The following is a 14,455-nucleotide window of genomic DNA, read 5'->3' as shown; positions in this document are numbered from 1 at the left end:
AAATATTTTTTATTGTTAATTTTCACTGTATACTCTAAATTTAGCCAAAATTCACTCTAACAAAGGCTCCTAAATCACCAGGTACTTTCAAGTAACATGTATATAAAAAAGAAAAGAAAAGAAAAGAAAAATATTTTTCACTTAAAAAGAACTAGCTCATCACCTTATTAGAAGGTTCCTGAGGCTCATCTCTCTGTTCAAGGTGTCTCTCTTGGTGCTCCCTGAGTTCTCTTTCCAAACGACTAATTCGACCTTCATATTGGGACTTAAGAGCAGTCATTCGAACATCCAGTTCATCTTTCTGTTGATCTAAGGCTCCATTCCTTTGCTTAAGCTCTTCGTTTTCTTTAGTTAGTTGATCTTTTACACCTAAAGAAGTACCCATGTGATTATTCAAATTTATAATCGAACACTGAAAAGAGTATGTGCTAATTTGGTACTCAATGATATCAGATTCTACTACTGTACTTTTAACATCTATATTAAGTTTTGACACATTACATATCTCAATAAGCAAAGTTCTAAATACATCCAATGTTTATTACTCTAATATAAAATATGTGTATTCTAACTCAAACATGTAACTTTTCCTAACTGAAATATCAAAAAGCTAAAGAATTCCAGGTAGCAGATATCTTTAATGGGAACTTTAATATTTTAAAGTATTCTTCAATTCTGTATTATTAGTTGCAAAATTTCATTTCACGTAATCTATAATACATTTTTAACTCATAACTTCTTTAATAAAATAAGATGCTGGGACACTATCTTGAAGATCATTAAAATAATTCTTAAAATAAAACCCAACTGTCTGACATTTTATTTATTCAGCAGACTAGCAGGCAAGGGTGAATAAGGCAGTGAACCTTGTAGCATCTGGCTCCCAGTCAATCTGATGTGGTACTTTCCCTAAAAAGCTAGAAGGTCCCTCTGTCAAATTAGGCACAAAAAAAATCCGTGGGCTGGAAAGATCCAATACTGTCTAGTCATGGTACCCGGGCAACACAGTCTGGGCCCAAATGATCTCTGTCACAAGGAAGAACTGTTAAACGCTAAAGCAGAAGGATAGTAGTACTCCATTATCTACTACCAGTCAACAATTAAGAACAACTTCATAAACTCATCAAAGACATCCTCATTATGCTTGAAAATTAAAACTGTTCTGCTTGTGTCTGACTAAATATACCTGATGTCTAAAGTACAAACACAAAAAATCACTTGCAGTATACACTTTTCTTCTTTCCCATTAAATTTTAAGCCTATATCACACAACCAACTTTTGCTACCAAATTCAAATTTTAATCAGAGATTTACCAGCTAAGTGTGCAATTTTTGATTTTGCTGCTACAATAGCCTTTCGTGTTTTTTCTTCCTTTTCAGTTATCTGCTGCCGGAGCTGCTCCTCCTGTGTGGTTCTATCCTGAAGATCCTGACGAAGCCTTGCAAGTTCGGACTGAAGTTGCATAGTCTGTTCTTGAAAATTTCTTGCTTCTATCTCTTTTTCAGACAATGTCTTTTAAAGGGAAACAAAGTATTCACTATAGAATTCAATCAAATAAATATAAACTATATGTCATATTAACTTAAAATCTAACATTAAGGAAGTATAAATATAAAAAGGTCAAACCAACTAAGTGGACACTTGAAGATAATTAGATACTATTTGCATATGTGAATCATTCAAAAAGAATAAAATGTATAAGGTGGAAGTGGCTAACACATATTTCTTCAGGTGTACAACAAGGAAATTAGGGACATACACCTTTTACTATTCTCACACACACACACCTTCTGCAGATTCTCTACTTGACTCTCAAGTGATTTTGACTTTGTTTCAGCTTGGTTGAGGGTTTCTTTGAGCTCCTGCATTTCCTGGACTGAGACATGCTGCTCCTGATGGTCTCCAGAAGACTGAGCAGACGTCTCCATGGCCTAAGATGACAAGTAGTAATAATACACTTATGTCTGGTAACTCAACTTCTACAAGTTTATCTAAGGAAATAATCATAGTTATGTACATAAATTTTATCTTAGAGGGCATACAAAAATGAATTTTTTATAAAACAACCCTAATGTCCAAAAATAGAACTTAGTTAAGTAAACTACGGTTTCTATACAAGTGGATACTAAACAACTAATCAAAATGCTGATGCACTGTATATGACTTTTTGACTCAGATACATATTTTTACAATAATAAGTGAAAAAGCAAGATCACAAAGAACACAGGTAAATGATGTAATTTCTTTGGGAAAACATATTACTTTCATGTGCAGAAAAGTATACTAATGTTCTAACAGTGATTAACACTGAGGGGTTAGAATTTTAGAATTTTGCTTTATATATTTTCTGATCCAACATAAGATAGATATATATAACTAATTGAACATACAAGTTCTTGTCTTTGAGAATTAAAAACTTAGATTCAAACTATAATGAAGATTTTTGGATTCTTTAATAGTATTTAACAAACAACTTACTTTTAAGTGCATTGATATACACAATTTTAATTAGCAATGACTTACGATGTAGCTTTAAAAATAGATAGTATTTAAAGTGTGAAAACAGAACTAAAATATCTAGCATTTACCAAAATTTGCACTTCAGACAAAATAAAGACCAATCTTAAACCACATAATGATACCATATACACTTATATGAGTTTAGAAAAAGTTAGTAATATTCAAGATGACAAAGAAATAAGATTTTTTAAAGATCCATTCTTTTTTTTTTTTTTTTTTTAAGAAAAGCTTTTCCAAATACCTTATCTTGTTGGGCCTTTAGTTCTTCATATTGCGTCTTGTACCTACGTCCAATTTTCTTGACTTGAGTAATAGTTTTGACTTTTTCTTGGATATCAATTATTTTGGCATCTAAGTCCTTCTGGATATTTTCCTTTTCAGTTCTTACTTTATTTAAATCTTCCTTTAGACTCTGAATTAAGTTCTGGTTGTTGGTCAAAGATGCATTTGCTCTTTAAAAAATAAAGCAAAGCACAAAGACTAAATACACGAGATATTTTTCATATTTAAGTACTTCAAGTTTATTTTGTGCCATTTCAGTAATTTTTTATTTAAAAATCCTAAAAAAACCACACAAACTTCAAAAGATAATAACTTATGGATTTATGGTCCTTTGGAAAGACCTTATTACATAGGCTTATGTGCCTATTTCAGACGTTAAGAAAAAGTGAGCTATTTTATTGGTCAAGTAATATGCACAATTTTACAGCATAATAAAGTGATAATATCTAGACTTTAATTCAGATTTGCTTGATAGCAAACCCACTTTCTTTCTACTGTATCAGGTGTTGTAATCCTTCCCTGTAAAGGGCCAAATAGAGTAAATGAATTAGGCTTTGCAAGCCACATGAAGTCTTTGTAGCATGTTCTTTTTTTTTCAAACAATGCTTTAAAAATGTAAAAATCATTCTTAGCTTATAGGCTATTATAAACACATAACAGGCAAGATTTGGCCTCTTCGTGGGCTACAGTGTGCCAACCCCTGTACTATACGATAAACTGAACTTGCCATCAGATGACCTGAATTTAGAGAATGGGTTTAATTCTGCAACTTCAGCTAGCTTAGCTTCTTCATCTCTAGGATTAAAATATAGTATCTCGCCTAATTAACATACAAGATAACTGTTATAAATAAGAGTATATATGATAAAAATTTATTAAGCTGTGAAGCACTGACATTAAGTAGGGGACATGACATTGATAAATTATACTAAAGCTTAAAAAATATTAACAGTGAAATGAAGCATAATATAATATCATAGTTTGCCTGACTCCACAGAGAACCAGAGGAAAACCAGATATAGCAGCTCTAATGCTTTCCATTCTTTCTAAAGTTGGAGAGCACTGGGGGAGTCATATAAAGAGAAGAAAAATTTCAAGTATTATATATGATTTAAGGTTTCTTTCCATATACCTTGCAATTTCAGCTTTAAGCCTTCCAACTTCTTCAGTCAACTGCTGAATACGCTTAGTATGAACTTCTTTTTCAGAAAGTAGCTTCCGATATTCTTCTGTATCTGGATCTTTCTGTTGACTTAGTAGATGCTAGAAGAGTAAAAATGCTCATTTGGTTTTTTAGGTTTTATGAAACAAATGTGCTATAATAAAGTGGCAGAACAACTATGTTTACACTAGGTGTCCTGCGTGTGAAGTGATCAAGCATAGAACTGTACAATACTAAGATCTAACTAGGCTTTAGTTTAGCCAAAATGGAAGAGGGGGAAAAAATTCAAATGTTATTAACTGTTCATTATATTGTCATATTTGTGAATATACATTTCAGATCATTTATAATGAAGCCAAATAAAGGGATGCAAAAAATCTTAAAAACTTTTAAGTGCATAATTTCATTAAAGTGATTATTTATAAGGAAAAACGTACATATAACGTATTACAATCTAAACAAATATGAGCATTTTCTAGATGCTAGGTGCTAGGAGAACTTCATGTTTATTTAATTACTGTCACATGAAGAGAAGAGTGTTACTATTTTCTCATTTTACAAATGAGGAAAACTATACCTCAGAGAGGTTAAGAAACTCTCACAGAGTTATATGATTAGTATATACAAGGCAGATTTTCAACCTCCCGGTTAAATATTGAGCTGGAGTTTCTAACCACACTATGCTGTACAATTCCACCTCTTTAAAGAACACCAGTGAACAAGTCTTCTTAAAGTGCTTTAATAAAATATAAATTCCCATGTTCACGTATGAAAGTATCTCAGAAAAAAAGTAAAGCCAAAACTTTAGGATTGTGGGAAATAAATTAACTGCTTTTCAAAAATATAACCAAACATTGTTTAAAAATTGAGTTTTGAGTTTAACATCTGTTATATATACACATGAACATATTGGATTTTCACTGATTAAAACTCAAAAATCTTCACTAGTTCTTCAAATATTTTTATCCTCCTACATTTTACCCTATTAGTTAAAACAACATGTTTCCATGTCTAGGGATAAGTGTCAACTGCATTTACCTGGTTACGTGCTTTCCAGCGTTTAACGTCCTCTTCTAATAATTTCTTCTCTGCCTGCAACATCCCACTTTTCTCACTCAGCTCAGCATTCGCTTCTTGTAAAGGCAGAATATCTAACTCCAGTTTTCTCACCTGAAAATATCACCAATATATTTTTTAAAAACTAATGTAAAAACTCATTTATATTAAAATAACATGCCTCAAAAAAAATATAAAGATAAATAAAAATAACGTGCCTCCATGTTGATTACTAATCTACAAACCTTTGCTTGCATCTGCTGTAGATCCTGTTCCAGTCTTTCCTTTTCTTCCCTTAGCATCTTATTGGTCTCCATAACGACATTCATTGTTTCTGTTTTCTTCATCAGTTCTTCATGCTGAGCCATTGTTTTTGCAGTCACCTAAACATTTCAAACACAACACATCGTTAACAATAGCTAAAAGGCTACCTTTTCCTATTAGTTCTAATTCTCAATAGAACAGAATAGAATTTAAACTTTTTTGTTTTTCTTTTTTTAGGCAGGGTCTCACTCTCTTGCCCCAGGCTACAGTTTTCTAGTCTCTGCCAAACTCACTGGGGTTTGAGTGCTCTTGCAGCCTCAACCTCCTAAGGAGCTGGATGACAGACTAAATTTCAACTTTTAAAACTGAAATTTTGGAAAGTTTGCATTTTTCTGTAATGCACGTTAAATACGGAGTTTAAACAAATGTAAACAATTATAAAAGATAACAGTAGAAGACAATAAAACACCCATCAGCAAATAGCTGAATTCTTTTTCTGCTCATTAAGTATAATTATCCTTTTCTGCATATATTACCTTCTTCCCCTGCTACTTTTAAACCTATAGCACATTGCCATGCTACACTGCTCATACTTGGACAGATTTTATTTTTGATGTTGTATGTGGGTTACTTCTTGATGGTTTCCCTCCTACATTTACCTAAGAGCTCATTTTCCCCTCTAACTTGTTCATGGGCTGGGTATTTTACTTTTCTATAGCTCAAAGGAATAGCAAAAGGAGCAGAAGATACTAAGACATTATGCTGTCCTCCTTGGAAACCCTCAATCTCTCTTTTTTCCCTTCAAGTATTAACTCCACTGAATTGGAGAGCTATTTACTGTTATTTCCATGGTTGTACATTTGAATTTGGATAGTTTTCTCAATAGGATGTAATTCTGAAACCTTTAACTTCTGATAAAAACATAAATCCCATTAAGTCTAATTAGTCACTTTTCCCTGTTCAATGGTTTCTCCTCAGCAGTCATTTTGGCTATGTATTATTAAAAGAAGGTAAAAAAATATTTTAAGGTCCTAATTTCCTTCCTTCTAGATGTGGGAGTATATTACTGCATCTTTTCAAAATAAGGTAACTCAACAATATGCTCTGAGGTGCTAATAATGGAGTAAAGTCAACCTTGTGCTATAACCACCTGTTTCACTACATACCATTTTTACTTCTTTTGGTTGTTAGTTTTAACCATTTTTTTGCTCCTTTGACAAAAAAATATTTGGTAGCAGTTTCAATTTATCATTGTATTCTGGAATGACTATCCGGATGTATACACAATGACAACTATAATCAATTGAGAAACCTGGAATTTAGTAAGTACATACTATAAACCAGTCATGGTTCCAAATGCACCATGTGCACAAATTCCCTAAATCTCCATTATTATTATCCAAATATTACACGTGAGGAAACTAACAGTGGGGAAGTCAAACAGTGCTCCCAAGACCACACAGTTAATGGCACAAAGCTAGAATTTGAAAACAGGCATTTGGTTACACAGCCGTCACACTTTCCAACTATACTGCATCTGTAGTTAACAAACATTTAATGAATTTACAAGTTCTAGGAAGAACATTTACTTCAAAGTAAACTTTATGCTATGTTAAATGTTACAAATATAAATGAGCTATTCTCTTACGATTTAACAATTGCTTTCTTAAAGCAATACATACCTGGACTTTCTCCCTTTCAGCATTTAGACTATCTTGCAGTTCTTGTAGCTCTCTTTCTAAAAGTTCAACCCTTTGTCGGTAACGTAGACTCTCAACCTGAGCCACCTCAAACCTAGTTTCAGCAATTTCTTTTTCTCTTCGTATAAATCTATGAGAATATATTTGTTAAAATTTTATTTAAATGAAGAAGACAGTATTTTAAAACCTGAGTAATTTTTGAGATGACAAGTTATTCAAAGAGCTATTTTCACTAATAATAAATGAGAGACACTTTTTTTTTTTTTTAACAGACACTGGCTTTAAAATTTAATGTGTATCTTTAAAATAACCTGAAAGGCACTGAGATTTCAAGAGGAATCTGCTCAAATTCTTACTGTCAGAGTCAATTTTGAAGTTATTTATTTAACATTTCTTTATGTTAAAAGTGACCACTAACTCAGTGGTTGTGCGTGTGTAGGGCAATAAAAGACAGAATGAGCTTCATATCAGAAGTGTGTACATCCCTTTTCTACTACACGCATTTGTAGTTTCATTTCATGGTTGTTATGCTACAGAAATGGAGCATGAAAAACATTTTTGGTTTACCTGAGAATTTCTAAGATTTGTTCTTGAGATTTTCCTTCTTCACTGAGAGATACATTCAATGGACCTTGTACACCTTCCTTTATAGAGGCAACTACTTTGTCACTTAATTTTTCAATCTGATCATGAAGTAATCTGTTTTGTTTCTCCAGATCTTCACAGCGAGAAATACACTTAGAAACTTCATCCTATAAGCCAAGAGGTCTATTGTAATAAATTTTCCAATACACATTTAAAAAAAACAAACCAAAAAAAACAAGAGAGAAAACTCTTTCAATTCTCCAAAACATTCTATTATAATCTATAATAATACCTTCAACATTCTCTCTCTTTCCTCCCAAGATGCTTTACACTCTAACAACTGTGATTCTGCTTTCTGGGTTGTTTCTTCCAAATGGTGACGCACTGATGCCATTTTTGAAACCTGTTCCTTGGCAGCTTGTAGAGCTTCAACATCAGCTGCATGCAACATCAATTCCCTTTCATATTTATTCTGAGCTTCCACAGCTATTTTAGCCTGCAAGAAATTATTCCCACAATGACACCAGAGATTAAAAATCTGTAAGGCTAATCAGCTGAACTTTGGGAAAAAATACACATTGTGTTTTTTAAAATAGAGACAATCTAAATGTAGCAAACAGGAGAATTAAAAGTTAATGCTATATTGACTTAATGAAATATTAACAAACTTTTAACAATGAAACTTAGAAGACTGTGTAGCAATTTGGAATAAACTTTATGAAATAGAAAGTTAAATATAACTCAGCTATGTAACATACGCCCATAGCACAAACTCTAAAAGAATGAAATGAAAATCAGAAAATCATTTATTTGCATATTGAATTATAGATAAATAATTTGATTTTGATTTCAAATATTATTCTGGATTTGGCAATAAGGCAAGGATAATTCATTTTTATCTAATTTACTTCTGAAGCCTCTTTTCCCTGTATTCCATTTTTAAAGTTATACGGTTGTATATATGTTACTGTACATAAACAAACAAATGAACAGCTACGGATATATCACCAAACTTAAAAATAAGTACACTGCCAATAACCTTACATGTATACTTTTCCCATTCCACAGCTTGAGTTGTGTTTTCTTAAAAGTTATAAAGTTCTGTCACATGTATATGCTTGTACATATACTTAAAATAATGAGATGTTGCTTTTATACTTTTATAAAAAGAAGTACAGAAATTTGTGCAAGCTCAACAATGTATTAACAATGTTATCTGGAAGTCCTTGTGTGTTGAGGGAAGATACCTCTAACCAATTTGTTTGTAATGCAATTTTACAACCAAATCTAGTAAAAGACCAAAATAGTAAGAGAATGTTCAAAATGTAATCACGTACACATTTTAGTTTACTACTCCTGTTTTTCCATGTTTTCCCATTTGCCAAAATTGCTTTTCAATGAATCTGCATGCACTTTTTGCCACTAGCCTTCAATTAATCTTAGTTCATGTTCTTCAATGTGGAAATAATTTACATTTTTATAAGCTCTACCAGTCCCTCAAATGGATAAATGTACTCCAAGAACCATTCTCTAGGATCGAAGTTCATTCCTTAAGAACAAGTTATGAAAGCAATACTTACTTGCTCCTGACAGTCACGTCTGGCTTGCTGTTCATTACTTAAAGCTGTGCTTGCTCTCTGAAGAGCCTCTTGTACTTCATTTTGAACACTAGAGAGTGTTTTCTTCAACTCAGATAACTAAGGAGGAAAAAGATTAAACCATAGTTAACTACTGCAAACTTACTTGGAATATACTGTATTCTATTACTGCACTGAAGGACATATTTTAAAGATCCAATTAACCCAGAGGACTGCTGGTAAATTTAAAAGTTATATATGTGGTCAGTAAATTACTGTTGAAATGATCTGAATGGTGACTAATGTGCTAGTTAAAAGAATTCAAAGCCTTATAAGAAAAAACAGATTAACATGGTAATAACCCAATATACCTGTTGTTCCATGCTCTCTATGGCTTTTCGCTTATCATCTTGAAGTTCTTGTTTTTCCTTCTCTACTTCCATCAACTTCTTTTCCAACTGTGTCTGAAACTCAGCTGACTCTTTTAAACGAACTTCAATATTCTTATGTACTTCTTCCGTCACCTTAACCATAATACAAAAGTAGGATACAGAAATTATTCTGGTTTCTAGAAATTATATGGTTACTTTCTCCAAATTTAAACTAATGATATTTGCCTTACATTCAAAAATAAGCAAAACTACCATGTAGATCTATAAGCATAATTTACTTCTCAACTTGGCTACTGGCCACTTTTCCCTTTTGAAGGGAAATTTCCAATTTCTCCCTTCTCTCTCCTCACATTCTCTTGCCAAATCTGCCTACTCTACCTCTGAAAGCTATGTTCCTCACATTTTCTTTCCACTGATGCCGACCACAAAAGGAGCTTTTCAAACTGTGGCCCTGCTATAGCCTCCAATGTATCCTCCCATCTACCACATTAATTTTCTAAGCAAACCCCCCCTCCCAAAAACAAAAAAAACCTGGTTATGACATGTTAAAAAAAAATCAGTGGCTCTTAATAAACCTATAGAATATAATTTAGTATTATATTTAAATCCTCTCACATTTGGTTCTTAATTCCAACTACTTTTGCAATTGTACCTCTCACTATTTCACTTCACAAATTCAGTACAATAGCCAAACTGTCATCATCTGATTTCTCTCTAGCTTGGCTGAGGGTTCCTACCACATACAGTATCTTCTACTGTATGTGACTATCTAGAATGATACCGTCATTCCCGGCTCTGCTATAAATGCCATTTCTTGTGTGAAGCCACATATTCCTAAGAGATAATTAACTTACTCCACCTTTTATTCTCTTCAATATTTGAACTGCACCTTCCGTACAGTAATTGCTTTATAAATTTTGTACATTTTTGCTTTATCTGGCTTATTAGACTCAAGTACTTTCAAGAGCTAAGGGGGGTGATGACAGTCTAATTCATACCACAATGCCTTATGTACAGCAGGCTCCTAATACACAAAAAGATTAACAAACATGTTCAGACTGAATTCAAAATTGTACATACCTGTTTTTCCTTGTTCAGGGACTCTTCCAAACTAGTAACCATTGCCCGATACTGCTCTACATTACTAGTACTTGTTTTGAGTCTCTCTTTCAAGTCATTCACCTGCTCTTCTGTTTGCCTTAGCTGACTCAGAAGATCGTCCACATCATCTTTATCATTAGGCTGACCTGAAAGATGTAACAGCTCTATTAAAATAAACATTTTAATGGTACTATAGATGACTGTTATCAGAGTTCATGAAATTAGGATTAAAGCTGAAAAAGTATATTTCAATCCACGTTGAACACCAAAATAAAAACAACTGTTCTGTCATCATGTTACTTCTTCAGAAAGTTCAAATATTTGAAATCAGGTGTCACAAAAACTAAGAAACAAATATTTAAAAAATATCAAATGTTAAATATTTCCATTAAACTGAGGTAGCTACCTGAAAAAATGCCCAAATTCTTAATTATAAAACATTATTTACTCTAAAACACTAAATCTTAAATCATTTGTCCCAATTTTTGCTATCTAATATGCATAAAAAGGCAAAAAGTGCAAGTTAAAAAGAATGCACTTGATGTCAACAAGAAAAGACTATTGGATATTTATACTTGTATTATACGCAGTATGTACCTATTTCAGATCTCTATGTACCTGTATACATACATATTATCACATACACAGAGATACTCCTTGACTTATGATAGGGTTCTATCCTGATAAACCCACAGAGAGTAGAAAAAAATCCTAAGTTGAAAATGCATCTAATACATCTAACCTACTGAACATCAGTTTAGCTTAGTCCAGGCTGCTTTAATTATACTCAGAACACTTAGATTACCCTACAGTTGGGCATAATTATCTAACATGAAGCCTATTTATAATAAAGTATTTATTATCTCATGTAATTTATTGAACACTGTACTATAGTTTCTACTATATACATATAACTTTTATACCATTGTAAGTTAATTTGAACCACTGCAGGTCAGGGACCATCTGTAAACCCTTATATTATTTACTTCCCTTCCATTAGAAAATAAACCAATGCAGAATTAGAAAACTCAGAACATAACTTAGTCAGGTGCTCTGCATAACTATTTCGAATCTTCAAGACTGTAAATTTATTAATTTAAGCCCTCAACTGAGCTTTACAAAAGAAGAATGAAATAGGTTTTTTCCTTTTTTAACATCCAAATACATATGTTTATTTCCAGAATATATTATAAATGTTAAGTACTTTTTTAAAATACTGTATCAGTCTACTTACTTACCTTTACCAGTTCTCTGTGAAGACTGAGAAGCAAGTTGGACTTCCATATTACTGAGGTGCTGTTTCAATGTAGCAATTTCTTTTTGAGCATTTTTTAATAGTTCCTTTGTGTTAAGATGAAGATTTGTCTCAGTATCTAGTTGTCTCTTTGTATCTAAAAGTTGAACCTACAAGAAAAAATACATAAACTCTGTGAACATTACCTTTACCTTCCTAAGTAACTGAAGCTTCAAATTTTCTTTCTCAGAACCTTAGAACTCTAAGAAAAATAGAGTAACAGGAAAACATTTACCTTCCCACCTGAAACAATTAATAGGGAATAGACAAAACATGTGAAACCACTGAGACCCTTGGGATGGTAAACAACAGAGAAAGAACCCTGTGAATGTCCTGTTTTTCTGACTTCAAAGTTTCCAGGCTATAACACAGGGAAATGAAGGAGATACTAGGGAATCCCCTGAACTGGGAAGACAGATTTGAGAATCCAGAAGACTAAAGCAGCTAAAATTCATAAGATAGAACATTAGAGAGAAGAGAGTTGTGCAGAGTACCCTGGAGATTTTCAGATGGCCACTCTTAAATATTCAGCAGAGTAATGCTGAGTGTATGCATATGAGAAGTTTACTCAAGACGGGAAAGAATGATTCAAAGGGATTTGAGTGAGGAGTGCCTGCCACTCAAAGAAAGTCAGGAAGAATGCTTGTTCCCAGAAGCTGAGATTGATAAAATGAAATTTAACTGGACAGTGGGACTTGCCTCAGTAATGGGAAAACATGTCCCAGAATGAGTACTGCTGTGGGCCCACCTAATATATTATAAAAAGCAAAACACAAAAGAATCAAAACATTTTCAATTCATTTTACTGTATCCCCAAACATAGCTCAAGAAGACTTAAAGGAATAAAAAAATACCTAGCACTCCAGAGGGTAAAATTCAATGCATGACACTCAATAAATAATTACTAAGCATATATAATGAGTCAAAAAAAATTTTGTAAAAAAGTTTTTAATAAGTTCTTTAAAACCATGCTTCAAATTGGATGGCAGTGTATCCACACATAAGATTAATTACCATGATCCCCCCCAAACAAGACCTACCCCCAAAATAAGCCCTAGCAGGATTTCTATGCATTCGTTAAATATAAGCCCTACCCTGATAATAAGACCTAGCGATAGGTGTGGCTATGTGAAAGCCATGCATTTCAGCAAGGAGCGGTAAGGAAGACCGGAATACCTTTTATCTGCCACAGCTCCTTTCTCCCAGCCATTTGCACTTGCGCGGGTACGCGTGTGGTAACCGCGGTGGCAGGCATCCTATTGCGCACATGTGAACAGCTAGGGGAAAGGAGTTCACACATCACTAGTGCTAGCCCCACCAACAAGGTTGGCTCCCCCTGTTAGGTTCCAGAAGATGACGACTTAACTGTATTTAAATAAATGTAGATTGTTGTATTATACTTAATAAAAATAAGACACCCCCTGAAAATAAGCTCTAGTGTGTCTGGAGAAAAAATAAATATAAGACCGTATCTTATTTTCAGGGAAACACGGTACTAAACATAAGTGAATTACAAACAAAGCACCAAAGACTCACATCCAGGTTTCTAGTGAGTGTATGCCTTTGTTCCACCTCATTTTCCAACTTCTTCTTTAGATGAGAGATCTCATGTTCCAATTTTTCTATCTGGCTACTAAGCCTTTGTTTGGTTTCAGTTTCAGATCTCTCTAATATTCCCTAAGTAAAGGAGAAAATTTTGGTTATGTTTAATAAAGTAAAAATAAATAAATACATAAATAAACAAAAAAAATAAAGGCTATTAAGAAGTATAGGATTATAAGGCATTGCTATATTGAAATTAAGATAAAGACTATTTGCCAAGAGAGTATTTTGGCATTTTTCATGTTAAAACATCCATTATATATAAAAAAAAGGAGAAAGACAAGTTTCCCAAAATATTAACCAAATAATTAATCTGCTAAATAGTTGCATAGGCCCCTATAAATACAGACCTTAATAGCCAATTGCAGGGTTTCAATCAATTCTTTCAATATTCTATTGAAAGTATTGCAATATTTTAAAAAACCTCAAAATTTAATGATTATTATAATGGATGAAAAAGTGACATAAATTTTGTAATGAAGAAAATTAAGAACATACAAAGATAAAACTATTTCAATTTTTATACATTTTTTCTACAAGTGCTTTTTATTTGGTTACCTGAATGGTTTGCAGATTAGTTAGCAGCAAGTTTTGCCCCCTTTGTTCAGCTAACAAAGACTCTCTTTGCTGAGAAAGACGGACTTCTGACAATTTAAGCATTTCCTTTTCCTTCTTCAAATTTTCTGCTCTTACCTTGAGGCAAATACAAGTGAAAGAAAAAATGCTGGAAAACATTGCATCAAATCTAATAATTCAATTCAATTTTAATAATTCAATAAAATGAAAGTGATTCATTACTACATATTTCTTAATGCTGTTTAGAGATTACACCTCTTCATTATATAAAGAAATATAATACTTACTTTCATGTGTTAAAATAGGAAGCAAAAATTACTGAGAATAGACCAAAAAAAAAAAA

At 32.7% G+C, this 14,455-nt stretch overlaps 1 protein-coding gene across 1 annotated transcript in view; it reads right to left on the bottom strand.

Moving 5' to 3' along the window:
• Positions 1-14,455, bottom strand: part of TPR (translocated promoter region, nuclear basket protein) — a 63,529-nt gene that overhangs the window by 20,468 nt on the left and 28,606 nt on the right. Inside the window, exons 18-33 of the mRNA XM_012802573.2 lie at positions 14,095-14,229; positions 13,471-13,611; positions 11,879-12,044; positions 10,620-10,786; positions 9,519-9,671; positions 9,151-9,267; positions 7,863-8,066; positions 7,553-7,737; positions 6,968-7,115; positions 5,267-5,404; positions 5,004-5,135; positions 3,936-4,066; positions 2,763-2,973; positions 1,789-1,932; positions 1,315-1,513; positions 164-369 (exon numbers count right to left, since the gene is read on the bottom strand). Coding sequence (XP_012658027.1) covers positions 164-369; positions 1,315-1,513; positions 1,789-1,932; positions 2,763-2,973; positions 3,936-4,066; positions 5,004-5,135; positions 5,267-5,404; positions 6,968-7,115; positions 7,553-7,737; positions 7,863-8,066; positions 9,151-9,267; positions 9,519-9,671; positions 10,620-10,786; positions 11,879-12,044; positions 13,471-13,611; positions 14,095-14,229 — 2,577 coding nt within the window. The remainder of the gene's footprint in view (positions 1-163; positions 370-1,314; positions 1,514-1,788; positions 1,933-2,762; positions 2,974-3,935; positions 4,067-5,003; positions 5,136-5,266; positions 5,405-6,967; positions 7,116-7,552; positions 7,738-7,862; positions 8,067-9,150; positions 9,268-9,518; positions 9,672-10,619; positions 10,787-11,878; positions 12,045-13,470; positions 13,612-14,094; positions 14,230-14,455) is intronic.

Source organism: Otolemur garnettii, unplaced genomic scaffold, assembly GCF_000181295.1.
Source record: "Otolemur garnettii isolate 467f Iridium unplaced genomic scaffold, OtoGar3 scaffold00016, whole genome shotgun sequence".
NCBI lineage: Eukaryota > Metazoa > Chordata > Mammalia > Primates > Galagidae > Otolemur > Otolemur garnettii.
This window is presented reverse-complemented; position numbering and strand designations above follow the sequence as displayed.